This window comes from Emys orbicularis, chromosome 1, assembly GCF_028017835.1.
Source record: "Emys orbicularis isolate rEmyOrb1 chromosome 1, rEmyOrb1.hap1, whole genome shotgun sequence".
In the NCBI taxonomy this organism is placed as follows: domain Eukaryota; kingdom Metazoa; phylum Chordata; order Testudines; family Emydidae; genus Emys; species Emys orbicularis.
Window position 1 is genome coordinate 180,292,037 of NC_088683.1, and position 23,163 is coordinate 180,315,199.

The following is a 23,163-nucleotide window of genomic DNA, read 5'->3' on the forward strand; positions in this document are numbered from 1 at the left end:
CAACTGTGAGTGAATAACTCCATTTTTCATAATCTGCTCCTAAGGTCCATCTACGCAGCTGCCAGCAGCGAGCTTGCCAGCCCAGGTCGACAGACTCAGGCTCATGGGGCACCTCCCCATACACTAGAACTAGCTGTGCAGACGGCCCACCCTCCCCCCCAGACTTCAGACCCCGAGCTGCAACATCTATCTGGCTATTTTTAGCATGGTAGTGTAAACCCTGTAAGCCTGAGTCTGTTGACCTGGGCTGGGAGGCTCACCACAGCGGACTGCGTCGACATACCCTAAATGCTCATCCATCTTTGAGGCACTTATAGAATCATAGATTAGGGTTGGAAGAGACCTCAGGAGGTCATCTAGTCCAACCCCCTGCTCAAAGCAGGACCAATCCCCAACTAAATCATCCCAGCCAGGGCTTCCCTCCAAACCCTCCTCTTCAGCAGCTTGAGGAGAGTTTTCTCCCTCTCAGGATTTCCAATGTGAGCAGTGAGGTGAGCGGCAGGGTGCGAGGTATCAAATAGCTTCATTGGGAGCCCCGGGAGGAGTAGAAGGCTTGAAAGTGCTGTTTATTTTTGATAGATCAAGTGAAAGATGCTGGGGCAGTTTCTGGGGAAGGGTCAGCATGGAAATGGGGGTGTTAGAAAATGGAAGCACAAGTGGGTCACTGCCCTGTAATTACAGAGTGAGGAAAAACTCTGGTTACACTTCTACAATGACTTTGGGCCCTGGGGAGTCCCTCTCCTTACTCCTGATACCTGACTTGATTTACAGCTGACTCTTCCTCTGGAGGACCCAGGCTGATAAACAGGAATCAAAGCAGAAGAAAAGAGAAATGCTATTGAGTAAGGCTCAGAATTAAAGATCTCTGAGATGCTGCTTCCAAATGCCTGGGGGTTGGGGATGGAATTGGAACTGCTCAATTGTTTCTTAAACCCTGTTCTCCTAACAAAGGTTTTTCTTTAGGTCGGGGGAAGGAACGGGGGGAGAAGGGAGAGTGGATCTGTGCAATAAGAGCTATTAATAAATTATTATTATTTTGGGGGGAATGATCTGGGTTCTCTCTCTGCTGTCCCAGTGGCCAGTGTGTGCAGCATAGTGACAGTTGCGAAGTCCTAAGGGGCACGTTTGTTTGTTTTTCTGAGAATGGACGGACTCACAACTTGACATGCTGTGAGAATGAAGGAAGGGGAAATCATCATGGTTAGTTTCTCTCATGTCCAAACCCAGCCACCCACTCTCACTGTCCTACGGGGAAGGCCCCATCTGGAACAGATACTAAATCTTGGTTAGCAAGTAGTCCGAGGGGGTTTATCAGCACAGATTCTATAGTAGGAGTTTCCCTACTGAATAAATTCATTCCACTGCATTCCTCTTTCTCTAAATCCTCTTGCTTTTCTGTAAATGCTTGGTTGTTCCTAGTCCTGATGATTGAAATAGTGGGCAGACCCAGAGATCAGGTGTCAGAACTGCTGAGATCTGTTGCTGATCGTGGGACAGTCTCTTACACTAAAATGCAGAGTTTATCTGAGGCTACATCTACACTACAGAGGGGGGTCGATTTAAGATACGCAAATTCAGCTACGCGAATAGCGTAGCTGAATTCGACGTATCAGATCCGACTTACCCTGTTGTGAGGACGGCGGCAAAATCGACTGCCGCGGCTCCCAGTCGACGGCTCTTACTCCCACCTCCGCTGGTGGAGTAAGCGCGTCGATTCGGGGATTGATTGTCGCGTCCTGACGAGACGCGATAAGTCGATCCCCAAGAGATCGATTTCTACCCGCCGATTCAGGCGGGTAGTGTAGACCTAGCCTAAGGCTACATCTACACTACGGGGGGGGGGGGTCGATTTAAGATACGCAAATTCAGCTACGCGAATAGCGTAGCTGAATTCGACGTATCAGATCCGACTTACCCTGTTGTGAGGACGGCGGCAAAATCGACTGCCGCGGCTCCCAGTCGACGGCGCTTACTCCCACCTCCGCTGGTGGAGTAAGCGCGTCGATTCGGGGATCGATTGTCGCGTCCTGACGAGACGCGATAAGTCGATCCCCAAGAGATCGATTTCTACCCGCCGATTCAGGCGGGTAGTGTAGACCTAGCCTAAGTAGTAGCAACCACAGCCCGTTGTAAGTCAGATAGTCTGGTTTGCTGTTGATTCATCCTTACTGCACAAAGTAAACCCTCTCCCCAGAGAACCTGCAGGCTTTCACAAGGACCAAAGACTGGCCCAGATTCCAACCCAAAGTGTGGTGCCCTAGTGGTGCGTGGCTTGCAGTGCCTGCCCTCACCCAGGCAAAGCACCCCCTCTGCTACTGCTTGTTAGATTAGATGCCATCATGAGGTCTGCAGATGGCTTCTGTTGTCTCTGACAGTCATTTTCATGGATGTTTTAGGAGTAAAAAAAAATCTAACCTTTGTGTCCCCTCAGATCTCGTATCCCGTATGCCCTGCACTGCAGTCCCCATTGTCCTCCGTGGCCAAGGCTTATTCCATAGACTGTTTGGCTCTTCCAGAAGAGGATGACGGAGCAGGCAGGAAATCTGCTCAAGTGGACTGGGAAGATGGTGTTTTGTGAATAAACACCACCACCACAGAAGCTTTAGGACAGTAATGCACCACAGCCCTGTGTCAGCAATGCCACCCCAAAGAAAGCTCCATTTTCCTGATGAGCAGCAAGAAGAAATGTTGCTCCAGTACACCACCTGCCTCCTCAGAGTTTGGGATGTTTGACTTTGACATTGTCTCTAAGGCAAGGGTGGCCTGTGGTGCTTTACCAGGTAGCCCATCTTTAGTAAGGAGAGGCTGGCCCTTGGGAGATGACAGGTCCCAATGTGCAATCTTGATCCAAGCACAGGCTGCACCTCTTTGTTAGAGCTGAGGGCAGCTGTAGTCTGTTCCATTCTATGCATGGTCCTTGGGCTTGGGCATGATGCCAGTACAGTTCTTGGAGTAGAGTTTGGATTAAGAATGTATTTGAGGACCTGACAATCACAGATGTCTCCTGTCTTGAGTCCCTTCTCCAGTAAGGACGCAAAGTTCAGCCACTCCTTAAGGAAGAACTGAACAGAGACAGGGAAATACGTCTTATGCTTATTTCAGCAGCCATAACATTTAGTGTAGTCTGGAGTGACATTAATACACTGACACCCTGGCCATTTGCTAACTAATGTGCGTACAGCTATCTGCCTCGTTTGCAGCACTAATGCTAGTACTCATGACCTGTTTGTCCCAAAAACCCCTCCAGCCAGTGAATCAAAGATACAGCTCTGCTAGTTCACCCCCAAGAGGAAGATGATATGCCAAAGCTCATCTATCTGCACATTCCAGCCAACTGACAGCATGCAGACACACCCAACTGGTACTTTTTATATGTATTTCCCCTAGTCAACACTCATATGCGGTCAGATTGCTCAGCAGCTATCTTACATGCATGTAACATGAAGAAATAGAAAATTCATCCAAAACCACAGGTCTGCTCCCCTTAACGGTGTGTGGGGATGTGTGACTACAACACCCTCGTTACTATTGCTTCTCCACAAGGCTTGGGGTGGGCTGAGTCTTTAGTTCCTTGCAGGAAATTTGGCGGTATGGGACTACCCTGGCCTGGGATGCTGCTGATCAGTCTATGGCTGCTGTTCTCAGTCTTTTCCTTATATCCATTCAGAAGCTGAAGCGGGGAAGAGCCCGGCTTGGCCTCTAGCATTGGATAGGACCTATCCAGATCTGGCCTGAATGGTTTTATTGCCTACTGTGTAGGAAAGAGCGATTTCTCATTTTGAGGGGAAAACCAAAACCCAATAGGCTGCTTGCACCATGGGATTTACTAACATACCTCCGCCCCTGCTTGCTTATCATATTCTACTCTATCCCTTCTGCTTTGTCTTTAAAGCTAACTGGTTATAGGCTCTGTGAGTTACAGCTTCATCCAGCCTGTTTTGCAGCCGTTGTTCGGGGAGTGGGACCAGTAATCGCACGGCAGCAGTGCAGAACAGATACTAACGGTGGAGACTGGTTGTGCATCGCAGCGTTCTCATTGGTCACTTTTTTGATATTGCTGCAACCATGCGCTGACCCCCACCAGTGAGTGCCCAGCTGGGAAGCAGCACTGGGACACCCCAATCCTACACTCCTCTTTCTGGTAAATAGGTGTGTATGAGAGAAATTACTGGAGGGAAACCAAGCCAATAAAGGCAGCTTAGGGAGGCTCAGGCTCTGGGTGAGAAGCCAGTGTAAGTTAGGATGGTGATGGGAATAGTGTGTCACATTTTTCTTTTCTTCCCCTTCCTACTACCCAGCAACTAGTCTGTACTCTTGCTACTGCCAGCTTTAACTACTGCATTCTCCTACTGGTCCACTGTCCGCCGCCATGCCACGCTGTACTTACTTGCCCACTCTCCGCTTTGTGTCTCCTTTCATACTGCTCTGTAACTTCCCCCTCTCCTCTGAAGCCTCCTAGAAATGCGTCTCTACCACAATGCTTTCCTGTTTAAAATAAAAACAAAACCAAAAAGTGCCATACTTACTTCCAGCCATCTTCCTCCAGCTGTTCTATATTTAATATGCACTCCGGACTGAAGCCTGTAAGCTCTCTGGGGTAGGGTTTTTCTGTGGAGCATATGCTTTTGTAAATCGCCAGATACCCTTATGACGTAAATAATTCCTTCTAGCTGAGCTAAGGGATTTCACACTGACAGAAATGCAGGAAATTTAGGGTTTGATTTTTCCCCCCTATAAAACATGTTTTATGTTTTCTACTGTCTCACGGTGTTTTCAGTGAAATGCACATGGTTTCCATGAGACCTTTCAGCTTATTTAACACCTGAATCATTGTAACAGGTGAACTGCTTTCAGTTTAACATCTTCATTTTGGCTAAGATATTCTATGGGTTTTTTCCCCCCCTTAATTGTATTAAAGGGTAAACTCTGCATTTGGTTTCCTTTTCTTAATAATAAACATATCTGCTCTATGTGCTGGGAAACTACAGGAGCTCATTAGCTTCTACACTGGCTAAAAGCTATATAGTCACAGAGTAAGCACCAGGGTCTAGATCAGAGGTGGGCAAACTACAGCTGGCCCACGAGATCCTCCTGCCCGGCTCCTTAGCTCCTGCCCTGGGAGGCGAGCCCCCACTCCCGCCCCTTCCCTTCCCCCGCAGCCTCAGCTCGCTCTGCCCCCGGCGCAATGCTCTGGGCAGTGGGGCTGCAAGCTCCTGCGGCAGTGCAGCTGCAGAGCCCGGCCTAACCTGCTGCGTGGTGGCGTGGCTGGCTTCAGCCGGGCAGCACGGCTGCCTGTCCTGGCGCTCTGGGCAGCGTGGCTGTAGCGCCACCAGCCACCGGTGCTCCAGGCAGCGCGGTAAGGGGGCAGGGAGCTGGGGGTGGGGGGGTTGGATAGAGAGCAGGGGAATTCAGGATGGTGGTCAGGGGGCGGGGGTGTGGATAGGGGGCAGGGTTGAATGGGGGCAGGGGTCCCGGGGGGCACAGTCAGGAATGAGAGGGGGGTTGGATGGGGTGGCGGGGGGCAGTCAGGGGCAGGGGTTCCAGGGCCTGTCAGGGGACAGGGAGGGTTGGATGGGGCAGGAGGCCCGGGGGGGCCGTCAGGGACTGAGAAGCAGGAGGGGGGCGGATAGGGGGCGGGGCTGGGCCACGCCTGGCTGTTTGCGGAGGCACAGCCTCCGCTAACCAGCCCTCCATACAATTTTGGAAACTCGATGCAGCTCTCAGGCGAAAAAGTTTGCCCGCTGCTGGTCTAGATCTACAACGGGGACTCAGGTTCAGAGTTAGGCATCAAAGAATGGGCTCCACAAAATCCAGCCTGCTGAGCAGAGGAAGCTATTTATGCTAGTAAATAGGAGAGTTGCGAGAGGTGAGGCCTGAGCCACCTGGGTGAGAGGGAGGTGCTACCTTACACGCAGGATTCACAGCTGTGAACAGTCTCCTAGACCTAGACCTAGCCACAGGCACTTGTAACAGGTCAAACCTTTCCTGCAAAACATGGTTGCAGTGGTGCCACTACCCCTGCCCTCCTCCCTGTTATTCCCACTAGCCCAGTGGTTCAAGCTAGTGTGAGGAGCTTGCCAAGGCTTAGGCACCAAACCATGTGGTGGCATTGGGATGTTACTGGCAGAAGCTTTGGTGCCCATGGAATTTAGGCACCGCGTGAGGTGGCAGCTGAGTGAGCGCTGTGAGGCGCTAACAGTTGGACTTGATTTAAAGTAGAACCTCGGTGCTGTAGCCTTTTGTGGCTCTAGCCCTATGTCAGGTCAGGTTCTAGCCAGTTGGCTGCCACAGTACAGACTATGTGCAAGGTTGGCAAGTTACACCAATACAATCCTCAACCAAAGGGGCTGAGCTGGAAAGGGGGCCTGCACCTTAAAGCCCAGTCCTGCAAGGTGTGCGCAATGCTAATGCCAGTGGGAGTCCAGGGTACTTGGCCCGTGCCTGGTCAGCACCCACTCTCACCTGGCAAGAGCCAGCGTGCATGTGTTAACCCCCATTTTGTCAGCATTCCAGGCAGTAAAAGAGCAGGTCGGTCACGCTGGTAGGCACAGACTCCATCAGGGGTAACTGATGCCTCTTTGCACGGTCTCAGTAGCCGCCTGAAGGGCTCTTCCCTAATCCCCCTTCAACTCTGAGCCCATGGGCCCTCCACGATAGCATTGCCACAGCACAGGTATGCTTGGCACACACACATCCCCCACACCTCCACCTCATTTCATAACTAAAGGCCTGCAGTCTTTGTGCAACATGCCACTTCTTATCACTAGTAAAAATGCTTTTTAAAAGACACCGTTCAGAACCAACACCTCATTCCCCATTCTGAGCCATGACTGAAGCAGTGGCTGGAATTATACAAAATGAGGAAGTACAGGGAAACACAGACTGGGCAGGAAATGCATCAAGGAGGGTGTTTGAAAGAGCAAGTGAATCAACTTCTAATGCTAAACCACAGCATTTGACCCTCATTGAGCAAAAAAGCTCTATAAAACTAGCTTTGCTCTGATGGTTTTTCTAACACGCATTCCACCGTGCACAAGAAGTTGTCTCATTAATCATCACTCCCAGAACAGTCATTAAAAGAGGAAGAGGGAGCAATGAGCCACATCAGCATATAGCTCATAATTAAAGTTGTGAGGGTGTGGGGTGCTTACAAGGAATGGGGAAGCAAGAAAGTATGTGAGCATGAAAGAATCTGACAACTGGGCAAGGCTGAAAAACAACGCAGCATAACTAGAGTGGCAAACACACACGTTTGTTGGGGGTAGGGGGGGAGTCACGGTAGCATTGTTGATGACCTGTACATAGGTGTGGAGGAAGACCACAACAATGAAGCAGAGCCATGGCCGTACACATTCCTCCCCTTGTAGTATGTGAAGGAACAAGACACGTCCACCCCAACAATGCATTTTTTCCCTTCTATGGAAAAACGAGAGTACAGTTGATGGAGAACATGCTCATTTCTGAAAACCAGTGCCTTATTTAAACAAGTTGTGTGAGGAACCGGGTTTGGGTGGGTGGGACGTGCTCTGCTGACTGAGCTGTGCAGATGTGAACAGCAACCTGGAAGTGAGGGAATAACACATTCAGGCAGAATTTAATGACATGTACTGTACCTGGCTGAACCCTGGGGAGGGAAGCTACATACTTAGTCCCTGCTCCTGTTATGGCTTGTCAACAGGTTCCTGTCTTTACCTTGTTGGGAGTTTTCTTCCATTACATGGAGTAGGGTCGTGCACCTATGACCTCACTGTTCCAGGGAGTAAACTACGAGCATTGCTAAAAACTGGCTTCAGCCCAGCACGCAGTGGTGAAGGGACACATAGCCATTTCAACCACAGGCTGTTATAATTCAAAGCCAGCCCTAGACTTCCATGACCAAGTTGTTTGCTCTTGCTATGAGAATTGGGGTTGTCAGCCTCAAGAGCCTGAATGGGGCCATGAGACTTAACTCTCCTCGGCCCTGGGAGCCGTCTTGCTGGTGTGCTCAGTTACAATATTATATGACCAGAGTAAGAAGAGATTCTAGCAGACAAAACAGTCTAGACAACGTGAGCGGTTATGTCTGTTAAATAGCATTTCCAATAGTTTTCCTCCAAGAGGATCCTGTGATTTGTAACTGAACACAATCACAATTTTTGGTTAAAATGTGTCCGTAACGTTAAGCTCTCCTGCCAACATGCGGTCATCCTTGTTGTAGCCCCCTCCCCCTCAAGGAAGGACACCCTACTTTAGAGGAACCCAAGGTATGTCCTTGTCAGGCACTTTCTTTGTGATCCTGACACAAGCCTCATTTGGAAAACTGAGAACCATTTATTTCCGCAAAACGCCTAAAGCCTGAGTAGGCCACAGTCACCAAACTCTTCCCAACCGTAGCACTGTTCCTAGCGGAGCAGGGTTGAGGTACGCTGAAGAAAGAGAGTGGAGGGAACTAGCATGGGCATTGCCCATGCTGCACCTGGGCAATGGATAGGCAGCACTCCAGTGCTATCAGTGCAGCCAGTTTCTGTTTTCAAATAAGGATAAAAATGTCATTACAGGCTTCCTTGGGAGAGTGGCAGCTCCTAGACTCTGCCATCATGCCAATCACTACAGTGGCATAAGGATATGCACTCTTGCAGCACTAATGAACCCCCCTTTCTCTGTGTATATTGCATTAAGATGTGGCCCAGGGCATTCAAGTGTGAAGTAGCCACTAAGAGTTCTGTTGCTGCCCTCACACAAAACACAGCTCACTGGTCATTACTCCAGTTAAAGCTCTTGAACCCTCCCTCCGTCATGATGCATATCCACAACATTGTTGTCAAACTGCTGCTGCTGAAAACAACAGATACAGAAACAGATTCACGCCAATCTTCCAAGATGCCTTGACTGAAGTCAGAGCTCAGACTAGTTCCTATCTTCCGGTGGCAGAGGGTTCTTGGGAAGATTTAACAACTCTTGGATCTTCTCCATATCTCTCTCCATGGTTCCTTCCGGAGTGTTACTGACAATTTCTTCCAAGTCAAACTCAGTAACATTAAGCCTAGCTTTCCTAAAAGGGGAGAGGGAAGATAAAGTGATTTCAGTTTCTGTACTCTCCCTCTAAGCGTATAATTTGCAGCCCTAGAGTTTAGTTATTTCCGCCTGCTCATTGGTAAAACAAACACCAGTAACCGGAAAGCCCAAATCTTTAGGCTCTGTCTAGTTTTGTTGCTATTTGTAAGTTTTTATGAGTCTCACAAACAGTGTCATTGACAAGAACCAGGCTTATCCCTTTGAACACACTCCTTTCCCAAGCTGCCAGTCAAATGAATGCTCGAATTAAAAAAGAACAAAAAATGGTTACTTACCTTACAGTAACCGTCATTCTTCGAGATGTTCCACACAGGGCCGGCTGAAGCGGCAGAGGTAGTGCCGCAGATCACATCGTGGCTTTCTCTTTTTTTTTTTTTTTTTTTTTTTTTGCTGCTTGGGGCGGCAAAAACCCTGGAGCCGGCCCTGGTTCCACACACGTGAATCCCACTGATGGTGTCCATTGGGCCCCAGCACAGGAGTGTGGAATATTTTCCCTACCAGGGTCACACATGCGCCGTGCACGCCCTCAATCCCCCATCCTCCCCAAAGCAGATAAAGGGCAGTGACCTCAACTACCACTAACTTCCTTTGCTGCCTAGAACCCTTATTTATAAGCTTCTGAGCTGCAGGAACAGAGGACGGGCCATGGGGTCCAGATGTGCAGAATCTCTCAACGAACCATAGTTTCTTATAAGGTAAGTAACCAACTTTCTTCTTTCAGTTACTGCACATGTTGATCCCACTTGTGGTGATTAGCTAGCAGTCATCTTTCTAGATAGTGAGCTCTAGGAGTTATCTGAAAAGAGATTGCAAAACTGCTCTTCCAAAGTTGGCATCAGATCTTGACGCAGTAAGTAATGAATAATGTTTTGTAAGTGTATGAGCTGAAGACAGAGTAGGAGCTCTACATACTTCCAGTGTTGGAACTTGACTTGGGCATGCTATTATTGATGCAACGTGTGGTCTGTTGGAGTGAGTTCTGATTGTGATAGAGGGCTCTTCTTAATATCATGAACAGTTCTAATACAATCCTATACACATTTTGAAAAAAAATAGCCATCCCTTTTGGTTTGTTACCATAAGCAATAACAAGTCTTGAAGTTTTATGAAAAGAGTTAGTTCTTTCTATGTAATGTAACAGTAATATTATCACATCTAAAGGATGTAATTTAGATTCAGCAGGTGAAGAGTGAGGTTTTGGAAAAAACTGGTAAGTGAATGAATTGATAGATATGAAAATCTGATAGTACTTTTGAAATAAAACATGGATGTGGTCTCAATTACTCTATCCATGTGAAAAACTGCATATGGAGGATTTACCATTGGGGCTTGTAATCTGCTTATTCTACAAACTGATGTCTTAGTGATAGACTCCAGCAGCTCCATCTACTTATTTTAACAAAGAAAAGGTTAAGAGGTGACTTGATTACAGTCTATAAGTACCTACATGGCAAACAAATATTTAATGATGGGCTCTTCAATCTAGCTGAGAAAGATATAACATGATCCAATGGCTGGAAGTTGAAGCTAGACAAATTCAGACTAGAAATAAGGTGTTAATGATTAGAGTAATTAAAAATTGGAACAATTTATCAAGGGTTATGATGGATTCTTCATCATCATTGATCGTTTTTAAATCAAGTTTGGATATTTTTCTAAAAGCTCTAGGAATTATTTTGGGGAAGCCTGGGCTATACAGGAGGTCCGATCAGATGATCACAATTTTAGGTCGGGAGGAAAGGACGTGCTCGGAAGGGGTTCAGCGTGTCCTCTTGGAAAGCAGGCGGCCCTCCACGCACTGAGCCTGCTTGGCAAAGTGGTCTCGGTTTTCCCGATGGGCGGCTGAGCGGGGCATCTCCCCTGTGGCTGCCCCGATCCAGTTCATTTTGGACTACGTCCTTTGCCTTAGAGCCCAGGGCCTGGCGCCCTCATCCGTCAAGGTGAACTTGGCGGCCATATCGGCTTTCCACCTGCCGGTGCAGGGGCACACGGTATTCTCCCATGCCATGACTGGCCGATTCTTTAAGGGATTGGATCGTCTCTTCCCGTACGTTAGGCCCCTGGTCCTGCAGTGGGACCTGAACTTGGTGCTGGCCCGGCTGATGGGTCCCCCATTTGAGCCACTAGCTACGTGCTCCTGGTCGCACCTCTTGTGGAAGGTGGCCTTCCTGGTTGCGATCAGGTTGGCTAGGCGGGTCTCGGAACTCAGGGCCCTGACCTCTGAGCCCCTGTACACGGTGTTCCATAAGGATAAGGTCCAGCTCCGCCCACATCCTTCGTTCCTCCCAAAGGTGGTCTCCACCTACCACATGGGTCAAGATATTTTCCTGCCGGTCCTCTGCTGCAAGCCCCATGCGTCCAGTGAGGAGCGTCACCTCCACACGCTGGATGTGAGACAGGCTCTGGCTTTTTACCTGGAGCGAACTAAGCTGTTCATGAAGTCTTTGCAGCTGTTCGTCGCCTCGGCCGAACGCATGAGGGGTCAGCCGATTTCCACTCAGCGGCTCTCCAACTGGATTATGTCATGCATCTGTACCTGTTATGACCTGGCGGGAATCCCTCTGCCGTCGATTGTAAGAGCACACTCGACTCAGGCGCAGACCTCGTCGGCTGCCTTTTTAACCCATATCCCCATTCAGGACATTTGCAGGGCTGCCACATGGTCTTCAGTTCACACGTTCACCTCGCATTATGCGATCGTCTCCCAGACTAGGGACAACGCCGGGTTCGGAAGGGCTGTGCTCCGTCCCGAGAATTTGTGAACGCCTACCCACCTCCAACAGATATAGCCTGGAATCACCTATTGTGGAATACACATGAGCAATCACTTGAAGAAGAAAAGACAGTTACCTTTTCCGTAACTGGTGTTCTTCGAGATGTGTTGCTCATGTCTATTCCACATTCCACCCTCCTTCCCCTCTGTCGGAGTTGTCTGGCAAGAAGGAACTGAGGGTGGGGGGAGCGCGCAGCGCACCTTATACTGCGCCATGGAGGCGCCACTCCAGGGGTTGCTACGGGTACTCCCCTATGGGTACTGCTAGGGGAAAAACTTCTGACACCGGTGCACGTGGCGAGCATGCACACCTATTGTGGAATACACATGAGCAATCACTCGAAGAACTAATAGCTCTCTTCCATCTTTAGGGATTTTTTTTTAATATAATAAATATATACACTGTTCAGTTTTCAAGAGATTAATAGTTTTAGGGGAGGCCTTCCTTCCCAAAGACTTCTGGCATCCCTTTTCCAATAAAGGGAAATGTAAACCTACATGAGAAGAATTTTGACCCTGTTTGACTCCCCCTGACCCCAGTCTGCATATTGTAATAAAAGACTCAGTAAAGTCCAAACATTCTTTAAAATACATTAACATCTGCTGTTTACTTTCCCAGCCACACGAGAAGTGAAGATGTTGGGAGAGTTTTGAGCGGAGGCAAGCTATAAATTCAAACTACTGTACTACAAAATAAGCAAATTGCAGCATTGACTGGAATGACTTTCACTGGACAATAAATGGTGCAATCTGAGGCTAGGAAGACCAGATCAGTGGTTCTTAGACTGATCCCTGAAACAACCTGAGAATCAAATAGTGAGGAACTGGGGCTGGAAGCAGAAATAGACCATCCAATAATCTCTCTTACAAATTGATTTGCCAAATGAAAAAGTTGGAACTACAGCCATCTCTGATCAATGATACAGATTCACTAATTTAGATAGTGCAACATTTTTTCTTACCACTCTGCAAACCTCTGTTCATACAGCAATCTTCTCTCACGTGTTCTTTTCTCCTGTATGGTCTCACCAGCGAGCTTCTGCACTGCCATCAACAGCCCTCCTGCAGGGATGCTAAGAGGTGGAGGAGGAAGTTACAGATAAGCCATCAGAAGACACTAATAGTAATAGTTTACTGGCAATAAGGAACGAGTGTGTGGGAGGGGGGGCAACCACGTGGTCAGTGATCCATAACCTCCTCCAATATTCAGACCTCCTTTTCACTAAGCGGTGACAATCACTGCATGAAGCTCAACTCCCCATACAGCTATTCAGGAAACACAATACCCCTGCTACAACCAGCTGATGTGCTTTGTAAGCACTCATTAAGCCTCTTATCAGACAAGGTAGGTCGGTATTATTAAAATTTTACAGCTGGGAAAACAGGCACAGAGAAGCTAAGTGATTTGCCCCAGGGCATACAGGCAGGCAGTGGTGAAGCTGGGAAGGAAATCCAGGAGTCCTTGCTCCTAGTCTCCTGCTCTCACCAGTATACAACACAACTTCTCAAGAAAATGCTTCATCCTCTTTACTTTTGGCTAATTGTTCTGAGAAGCCAACTGAAGAGCTGGTTAGTAGAGACACTAAACATGGGGAGAAGGGGCAGGAGGAGAGAGGATCATAACACTATTGTTACTTTTCTGTTTTAATGGTAATCAGCATCTTCTATGGTCATTTAAGGCGCAAGCACTGATCAGCTCTAAGGAGAAAGGGAAATCTCCATGTATCCAGCCATCACTGGAAGAACAATGAAGTATAAAGAACAGAAAAATTGGATGGGGACTTTTGGAGACAGAAATCATCATGGTCCACGAAGGGATGCAGAAAATCCAGCAGGGTGCTGAGGGTATGGGAAGTCTGCTGCAGCCCCTCCTAAGATTCAAGGCTTGACTTGGGCAGTCATTATCCAACATACAGTAGCTAAAGAATGTAATTCTGACCCTGTTTATTGATTTGGTATGTGTGCAGCTTACCCGAATGCTGCTCCAAAGACACTGCCAGCTGCCATTCTGCTCAGGCCCAAATGCATTCTGAACAGGCCTCCTGTAAAGGCTAAAACACACAAGCCACAGACATGAGTCTCTAAGGAGTCCTAGCACCACACACGCACACTGAGGGAACTGCTCTGCCACTTCTACCCCCCACCCCCTGAATGCCAAAAGCCAGTCTCAAGAGAACAGAAACCAAATACTGAGCCAGCAGTGGCTCTGCCAATCTCTGAGAGGCCTGAACATGTGTGACAGTCTGAACCCTATGTTCACCAGTTTGGGGGGGAATGTCACAATATGGTGTCACGTGACTCAGTAAAGCTGTTTCACCCCCAAAAGTCACATTTTGGCCCTGGTTGCCATACTTCCAATTCAGATTGGAAGGGAAGATGAGAGTGGCAACCTAATAGGTCTTTTTTTTAATCTGTAACTTCTCTAACACTAAACACAGCACAAAATTTCTTCCAAAAGAGCTGTAAGAACTAAATGCTTGGGGAGGACTACCAGCCCACCCACTACTGAAATGGAGCTACCTCTGACGGAGCACAGCAGTTGTTCAACAACAACCAGTAATACTACCTAACAGTTTAAAACAGGAAGTGAGGAAAAATATATCCAACTGGAATCGCAGTATATGCTTGTATAAAGAGAACATACAGAAAGAGACCCTGTTCTGTATCTAGAGCAAACTTAAAAATGATCTTTCCCTTGGAAACATTTGTAAGCAGCAGCATTAAGCTGTTATGAAGAGAAGGAAGGAATATGCATACCCCCTCACTGATGGATTTCTAATGCGCATTTCTCATTTTTTGAGATGAGATATTATACACTGTTCCGCCGCACTTATACTACCCAAGCACCTTTCACTCAAGAAGGGCAACAAACTTTCAAACGTTAACTAAGCCTTGCAACTCCCTGGTGGGTTAGGAAAGTTTTATCACCCCTGTATTAGGAATGGGAAACAGGCACATCATGGTTAAATAATTAACCACGGTCATAAAGTGAGTCGGTGGCAGCAGAGGAAATACAAGCCAGGAGCCCTGACTCCCACTGACTCAAATCAAAGACAGTATCTCCTCACTCAGACAGAACAGAATATAAAAATAAAGTAATCTCACCTCCTGCGGCAGCAAAGTGACTGAAGGTGGTTTTATTGCGGTACACGGACAGACCAGTGCTCACTGTGCTGCAAGCGTGGGGCACAGAAAGAGTCAGAAGGCAGACATGAACAAACAGCACACTCGACAATACAGCCGTATGGAACCCAAATCAGAGAGGATTTCACTAAAGAATGGGGAGCTAAGAAGTCAGCCCACCCCATCCTCCCTACAGCCGATCTGTCTGGGACACACACAGTAGCCACTAATGCGTTGACCTCAATCACCTTACAGGATGTGGGGGAGCACTAGAACGCCAAGGTTTTTTATTTAATTTTTTTAAATCAGCATTTCCAAGCATAAATTAAAACCATATGAAGTCTGCAAGCAGGTTAGACCCAAAAGTGAACCTATCAATCATGTAAAAAGCAACAGAGGGTCCTGTGGCACCTTTGAGACTAACAGAAGTATGACAGTGTACCGTGAACATTTTGTGGGAGCCACAAGCATGGCTGGTCAACTCCTAAAGCGCAGCCTATGTCTCTAACTATTGAGTGAGGATAAAACCATCAACTGTAAGTTGTTGGTTTCTTTTTTTTTTTTTTTTTTTTTTTTTTTGGGTGGGGAGGGTAATTGCTCGTCAAGCTTAAGGTTAGTGGGAAGGAGGAATGCAGCAGAAATTCGGTATTTGGATTTTAGGAAGGCATTTGATTATCTCAAAAACTTTCTCCCAAAATGACTATAAAATGGTTTGCACATGGACACTGTCATGTAGACTGAAAACTGGCTATAGAATAAAAATCCAAGGGGGTAATGAAAAAGAGCAATGTCTCAAGCTGTGCGAAACATGTCTGGAGACAGCTGTGGGGAAACCACAGGGGTGTGTGTTAGGTCCAGTATAGTTAACACAATTAAAGTTCCAGAAGAAGGAGTAAACAGTACATCAATTAAATCTGAAAATGGTACTAAACCGTGAGGAACTGCAAACACCAGTGAGGTGGGTCTTTCAATCTTTCCTGATGAAACTGTTCTACTTTGTATTAAATATTCACTGGACTGAAGAATTACTCTATAGGCCAGTGGTTAGGGCACTCACCTGGGATGGGGGACAGTCAAGTTCAAGTTCCTGCTCCAATGACTACTTCAGTATTTCATGCTAAATGGAACAGCTTCATCAGAAACAAGGTTCAAATCCCCCCTCTGCCTGAGAGGAGCAGGAACTTACTGCAGATCTCCCACCTCCCAGGTGAGTGCCCTAACCATGAGGCTTCAGGGCTAAAGAGGGTGACACCACCACCGCCTCCTCCATTTTTTGAGAGAAAGCATTGACCTGGCTGAAGCTCCACAGCTGTGATCCCCGAGTGGAGAAAAACCTCTTACTCCAGTCCAAAGTCGGAGGGGAGTGGGACTTGGGCCACACCTCTCTCCTCAGCATTTCCTATTGGCTAGCTTAGGCACCAATCCATTCAGCTTGCTGGCTTTTGTAGATATCCTTTTTAGGCACCTAACTCTCCCCGTGCATTGGGCCTAACTTGCAGTTGTGGATTCTACTAGGTGGCAGAACATCTAAATTTAGGCATTGCAATCCTGAGCCCACGTCCCCTTTGTGGATTTAGCCCCAAAAGTGAAACCAACCACTCTTGTTTTCATCTTCCACGCTCAGTGAGAAGTCAAAAGAAAACAGAATATTAATGGAGAAAAATAAATTACATTTGTTTTAAAAAGCTTTTTTAAAGTATGATTTTCAACCTGACAGAGTCCCTTTAACACTTATAGCGGTTATTTTCACCTAAACAGATCTCTGCAGGTTCTTATCCTGATGTTTCCCCACAACCATAGGTATGAAAAACTTACTTGAATATTGCCACAAAAGTAGCAATTCTCCAGCTCCAGCGCCAGCCGTAACGGATGAATCCACGGATTGCAGCACGATGTGCAGATTGCTATGGGGAGAATGAGAGAAGGTTACAGGTCTTAAACTCACTGTCATTTCACTGCACATAGATGATACTTGAGACACTGGCTATTCCATTAAGATTACCCATCTTGATAGTACTCAAACTGATGGAATTGATACATTGGTTCCATCTTAAGGGGAAACAGCCCCCATTTCTCTCAGCCATTCAACAGGAAAACTGAGAATGAATTTAAATTTTTAATTCCAATTGGTATTTCCAATCCTAGAGCTGAAGGCAGCCATCTTTCAGAAAAGTAATGTCTTTTATGACACTGGGGCCCGGTCCACACTAACCCCCCACTTCGAACTAAGATACGCAACTTCAGCTACGTTATTCACGTAGCTGAAGTCGAACTATCTTAGTTCGAACTTATCGCGGGTCCAGACGCGGCAGGCAGGCTCCCCCGTCGACTCCGCGTACTCCTCTCACGGAGCAGGAGTACCGGCGTCGACGGAGATCACTTCCGGGATCGATCCCAGAAGATCGATTGCTTACCGCCGGACCCGGAGGTAAGTATAGACGTACCCTGGCAGTGCAGAAACCTATTGGGACAGAAACTTGAAACTAGTTTCTAACTGATTTTAACTATGGGTTAATAGTCATTAAATAACTAAATGATAACCATTTGCCTTAAACATTAAGAAGGACCCTCAAGCAGTGTAGTTTAGGCCTACCATTTAAGCTTTGTATATAAACAAGGTTTTACAAGATGTAATATTAATAGAAATCTCATGAAATTTTAAAACATTCCAATTAAGATTGCTTAAATCCAACACCCTCTTTTGCAGCGCTTGCAACCCACATGCTGTAGCACGGGTGCAAACGTATAATCGCCTGAAACAGACTAGAAACACAGAGAGAAACTGGGTGCTCTAGTTTTTTTTGTGGAAGCTGAGCAAAATGCCAAAACTAAATAAATACTATAAATGCTTAAAAGTATGTTTAAAGTCATTTCTATTTTAATTTCCAAATTACAAACAGAGGTAAGATTTTTTTTTTTTTTTTTTTTTTTTTAAAAAGAATCCTTTTAAAGGCATGATCCAGTGAAATATAAAATATTCTTTTTTGTAGCTGGATGTAATGAATAATTGTAATTGTATTCTGTCAAGTGTTAAATAAAACAAAAACTGCTGACAAGCAAAGAAGAAGTTACCAATCTGACAGCCTCATGATGCAGATTATGAGAGAACCTGGTTGCCATTAAAACGCACTGGAAATTAGAGACAACATTTTTGTAAGCCATTTTTTGAAATAATAGAATTTGCCTAATTTAATAGCTTAAATATAACTTTGAGTACATAAGCATGAGGATGTGAGCATAACTCAGCACTTAATTGAGGTAGATAATTACCACAGATGGTTACACAAATTATATATTTATGAATATAAATCAAAGAGTTTGGTAGTTTTCAAATGCAATCACAGTAACTGTGCATGAAAATTACGTAGGTAATTACACCCACATTTTGCACACTTACCTGTATTAAAAATATCTTGCCCTTTAAATCTGACTGCCAATGGGAACTGAATTCTCTGTTGTACACTAGACCTCCGAATGAGAAGTACCATACAATGCTATAACTTTACAACGGCAGCACCCAGTAAGTGACGCAGCAGCCAATTTCTTAAATTTGCAACCACAAGCAGTGCCAATCTAAAAATTCATATTTAAGTAAGGATGTTTTTCTTTCAAGTTTTAACATTTTGGTCTAGCACAGCAGGTCAATCTGTCACCTGAAAAAGTTGGCCTGATTAACAACCAACATGTACAGCAGGGGTGGGCAAACTACGGCCCGCGGGCCGGATCCAGCCCCTCAGGGCTTTGGATCCAGCCCATGATATTGCCACCCCCGTGGCGCCGCGAGGCTAAGGCAGGCTCCCTTCCTGCCTTGGCCCTGCACCGCTCCCAGAAGCAGCCGGCACCACGTCCCTGCGGCCCCTAGGGGAGGAGGGGATGGCAGAGGGCTTTGTGCGCTGCCCTGGCCTGCAGGCACCGCCACCGCAGCACCCATTGGCCGGGAACGGGGAACCGCAGCCAATGGAAGCTGTGGGGGGCGGTGCCTGCAGGCCAGGGCAGTGCACAGAGCCCTCTGCCCTGCCCCCCCCCGAGGCCGCCGGCCACTTCCGGGAGCAGCACGGGGCCAGGGCAGGCAGGGAGCCTGCCTTAGCCCCACTGTACGCCGCTGCCACCCTGGAGCTGCTCCAGGTAAGCGGTGCCGGGCTGGAACCCACATCCCAACCCCCTGCCACACCCCGCACCCCTCTATTTCAGGCTCTTTGCTGCTGAAAACAGGCTCCACAAAAAAGGAGCAGTTTTGGTTCCAATATGCATGATTTTGGTCCATACCACAGCATCCAGACGGTTCTGAAAAATCTCCGCTTGGCTCCGCTCAATATATTGTGTCTTCGCGTGGTGAAAAGCTGGCAAACCTCCATACACCCAGCCAATGACAGCCCCTGAAAACGTAGCTTTGATAATGTTGAGAGTTTCTTCTGGGTACTGCTGTAGTTCACTAGCACAAAGAAACAATGTTACTGGGAGATTTAGTATTTGGGAGCACTGCTAACCTAACAAGAGTCATGCCTGCTAAAACATATCACGCATGGGATCATTTCAGACACTACTCTTCAAATTATTGCATTTACAGATTAAACTCATAATCTGCCATCAACATTAAGCAAACAGGTAACATTATATTTTTTTAAATCCTTCTTGGGCAGGACTGGACAGCTAAAGCAAATGGGGGACAGAGTCTTTCACCTTTCCTTCACAGGTTCTGTTGTAGTCAAGATCAGTAGTGTCCAAAAATCCATTGCATCTAATGGCTGTTTGGAGGTCTATGTGAAATGAATTGGTGGGTCTCAGGGTATTTAAAAACCCACACCCCTAACAAATGTCACTCAAAGGAAGTCTCAGCAAAAAGGCTAAGGACTGAGTGAACCCTGGAGACTGTGCTTTCTCACTCCTAGAATGAAAGGGCAATACAGAATATCACAAAGGTAGTGTTGCCAGCTATCATGATTTTATTGTGAGTCTTGTGATATTGGGTGTTATTCTTAAAGCCCCAGTTCCTGGAGTCAGGTGATCACAGGAGAATCTCAGCTTTTGTTTTTAAAAGGTAAGTTTCTAGCCCTCCGGGTTGTGGAGAAAAGGTCAAAAACATGACTCAAATGCCCCCCAAAATCTCAGAATCCAGACAGCGAATTAAATGGTATTTAAATCAATCTCATGATTTTCCAGTGCTAGGGGTTGGCATAAGCCATGCTCACCCCAGAGAGGAACATGATCAGTACTAGCAGGTTGCTAGTTTTGTTTCCCCGCCTGATGGAAACAGTGCTATTTTCCCTTATAACTCTTACTTTATGTACTAGTCGTGAATTTCTGAGTGTGCAGGTCAGACTGGGTGCACATCCAGGTGACTGTGAATGATTCACCAACGGGTGTCACACCAGGCAAAGGTGTGAATGGCTGTGCAGGATGAGCAGGCCAGGTAACCACAGCAGCATGTGTGTGTGTGAGATGGGCAGATAGATAGATAGATAGTGTGTGGAAGATAGCTGGATAGGAGGGAATGCATGGAAGACTGGATAGATAATCACAGCCGGGGCGGCTCCAGGCACCAGCGCAGCAAGCGAGTGCCTGGGGCGGCAAGCCGCGGGGCGCGGCGTGCAGGTCACCATGAGGGCGGCAGTCAGGCAGCCTTTGGCGGCATGTCCCACGGCTTCAGTGCCGAAGGCACAGGACCGGCAGATCACCCGCCGAATCTGCCTGACTGCCGTGCTTGGGGCAGCAAAAAACATAGAGCCGCCCCTGACCACAGCAGAGTGTGCATGCCTGTGTGCGGGGGACAGACAGACAGACAATCACAGCAAGGTGTGTGTGTTGGGGGACACAGATAACCACAGTGGGGGGGAGGGGACAGACAACCAAAGCAGTGTGTGGGCGGAGAGAGAGACAGAGGAGGGGACAGATAACCCCAGCAGAGCGTGTGTGTGTCGGGGAGGGGGACAGACACACACACAAGCAGACAACCACAGCAATGTACATGAGGGGAGGAGGAGGCGGCGGCGACGGCACACACACATGGGGAGCGGGACGGGCTGCCCTAGCCATGCCCTTGCAGGCCCTGCCCGGCGTTACTCACTCGCGGTGCCAGAGTTCCCGCAGCCGCTCCCAGCCCGTGTCCGGGGGCTGCGCGGTGCCGATGTGCCGGGGCGCCGAGCCCAGCTCCGGGCCGCTCCCAGGGGCCCCCATGCCCGGCTGCTGCCGCGGGAACCGCGGGCTGGCTCCAGCCTCCGGCCCCGCAGCAAGGAGCGCGGCCCGGTCCCGGACGCCTGGGTGCCCCCGGCCCCGCCTCCCCGGCGGCAAGAGCGGCCCGGCTCGGCCCCGCTCCGCCCCCTGCCGCCCGGGAGGGGCAGCGCAAGCAGCGGCCTGGCCCCGCCCCGCACATCCCCCGCCCAGGGGCCGGGCTGCCCCTCTGCTGCCCCCGCGGCCCTGTCTGCCCGTTCATGTGCGCTGCCCAACGCGCTGCACCAGAGCCCCAGTAGGCAGCGCCCCGAGGGCGGCATGTGGCACGCTGGGATCCCGACCCTTGGGCATAGGCGCTGGAACTTGGGGTGCTGCCTGGAAGTGGTTTCCATCCCATAACAGGGTTTACAGTTTGGTTCAGTGGCTCTCAGCACTCTCCTCCCCCCCCCCCCCAATACAAATTGTTCCAGCGCAACCACCCCATGGAGCACAAGCAGCCAAGTGTACAGGCACCCAAGCAATATACCAGGGGTCAGCAACCTTTTTCAGAAGTGGTGTGTTGAGTCTTCATTTATTCACCCTAATTTAAGGTTTCGCGTGCCAGTCATACATTTTAACGTTTTAAGAAGTTCTCTCTCTATAAGTCTATCTTATAGAACTAGGCTATTGTTGTATGTAAAGTAAACAAGGTTTTAAAAATGTTTAAAAAGCTTCATTTAAAATTCAATTAAAATGCAGACCCTCCCCCCACCCCAGACCGGTGGCCAGGACCTAGGCAGTCTGAGTGCCACTAAAAATCAGCTCGTGTGCCGCCTTTGGCACACGTGCCATAGGTTGCCTACCCCTGCAATATACCAACAGCAGCAGCTGTACAGCCACATAACTTGCATCCACTATAGATTGTAGTGTAGACATGGCCTAAGAGCCACCAGCTTAACACCAACGCATTCTCTCTCCATTAACCAAGGAAAGAACCTCACGCACACAAACACTCTCTTTCTCTCTCTCCCTATCCCCCAATGGCTTGGAAGATGCATACCTACACTGCTGACCAAGGAAAATGCTTTCCCTCAGCAGACTTTCACTCCCTCTCTCTCTCCCCAGCTTGGAAGATGACCGCCTAGTGCTAAGCAGAAGCAGCAGCTTTCAGCCAGCAGAAAGTAGAAAACAAGGCCGCCCAGCTGCCCAAGATCCAGTGAACATACATATGTTGGAGTACACATCTCAGGAATAATGTCACCAACACTCACCATTTTATCACAAACTTCTTAGTTGTGTTCCCCACCCCAGCCCCCAAAACCCCGGTTCCTGGACTCAGGTGATTTTTGTGAGGCGCAGCTTTCATTTAAAAAAAAAAAAAAAAAAGGTACGTTTGTAGACCTCATGGGTGTGGAGAAAAGCTTGAACATGACCCAAGAGGATCCAGTGGGCTCAGAAACCAGAAGCAAATAAAAATACCCCCACCCCATTTATTACACCTCTACCTCGATATAACGCTGTCCTCGGGAGCCAAAAAATCTTACTGCGTTATAGGTGAAACCGCATTATATCGAACTTGCTTTGATCTGCCAGAGTGCGCAGCTCCCCCCCCCGAGCCGCTGCTTTACTGCATTATATCCGAATTCGTGTTATATCGGGTAGCGTTATAGTGGGATAGAGGTGTATTTTTAAGCCAATCAAATTAAGTGTAGGGACCTGAATGCTTGTGGTTGGTAAGACTGATAACTGCACTAGATTATTCAAATCCAAGAAACTCCAAATCCTGAAAACCTGGATTCCAGCTTAATAGAACCCACAAAAATAAACACCAATTTGTTTCTCAGGGTGCTTTCCAAAGTAATAGACCATGCAATATACAGTAGAGGGGCAATCTACTCATAGGAAATAATTTGATGAATTGTAATCTTTTTTCCCCGTTTTCAAATTATCCCAAAACAGACTGATTTCTACTGATTTGTTCATTACTAAAAAGTATTTAACACTTTATGCAACTGTATTTCAGCCTATAGGCTAATTGTGAACTGTTCACTTCTGCAATTTATGGT

General features: G+C 47.8%; 1 protein-coding gene across 1 annotated transcript; it reads right to left on the reverse strand.

The window, feature by feature from the left end:
- Positions 1-8,051: 8,051 nt before the first annotated feature.
- TIMMDC1 (translocase of inner mitochondrial membrane domain containing 1) lies at positions 8,052-21,124 on the reverse strand. The gene is made up of 7 exons (XM_065411402.1): positions 21,015-21,124; positions 19,217-19,382; positions 16,766-16,854; positions 14,933-15,000; positions 13,800-13,878; positions 12,790-12,900; positions 8,052-9,031 (listed from the first exon to the last, which is right to left on the reverse strand). Exons 1-7 carry the CDS (start codon positions 21,122-21,124, stop codon positions 8,887-8,889), a joined length of 768 nt encoding a protein of 255 aa, XP_065267474.1. The 3' UTR covers positions 8,052-8,886.
- Positions 21,125-23,163: the final 2,039 nt, after the last annotated feature.

Excerpts from the sequence above, each read along its gene's own strand:
- TIMMDC1 (XM_065411402.1), bottom strand. The coding sequence starts at position 21,124 with ATGGGGGCCCCTGGGAGCGGCCCGGAGCTGGGCTCGGCGCCCCGGCAC. Across the intron at positions 19,383-21,014 it reads CGGGAACTCTGGCACCGCGA|TGAACTACAGCAGTACCCAG; the intron begins GTGAGTAACGCC and ends TCTTTGTGCTAG. Across the intron at positions 16,855-19,216 it reads AGAACCGTCTGGATGCTGTG|CAATCTGCACATCGTGCTGC; the intron begins GTATGGACCAAA and ends TTCTCCCCATAG.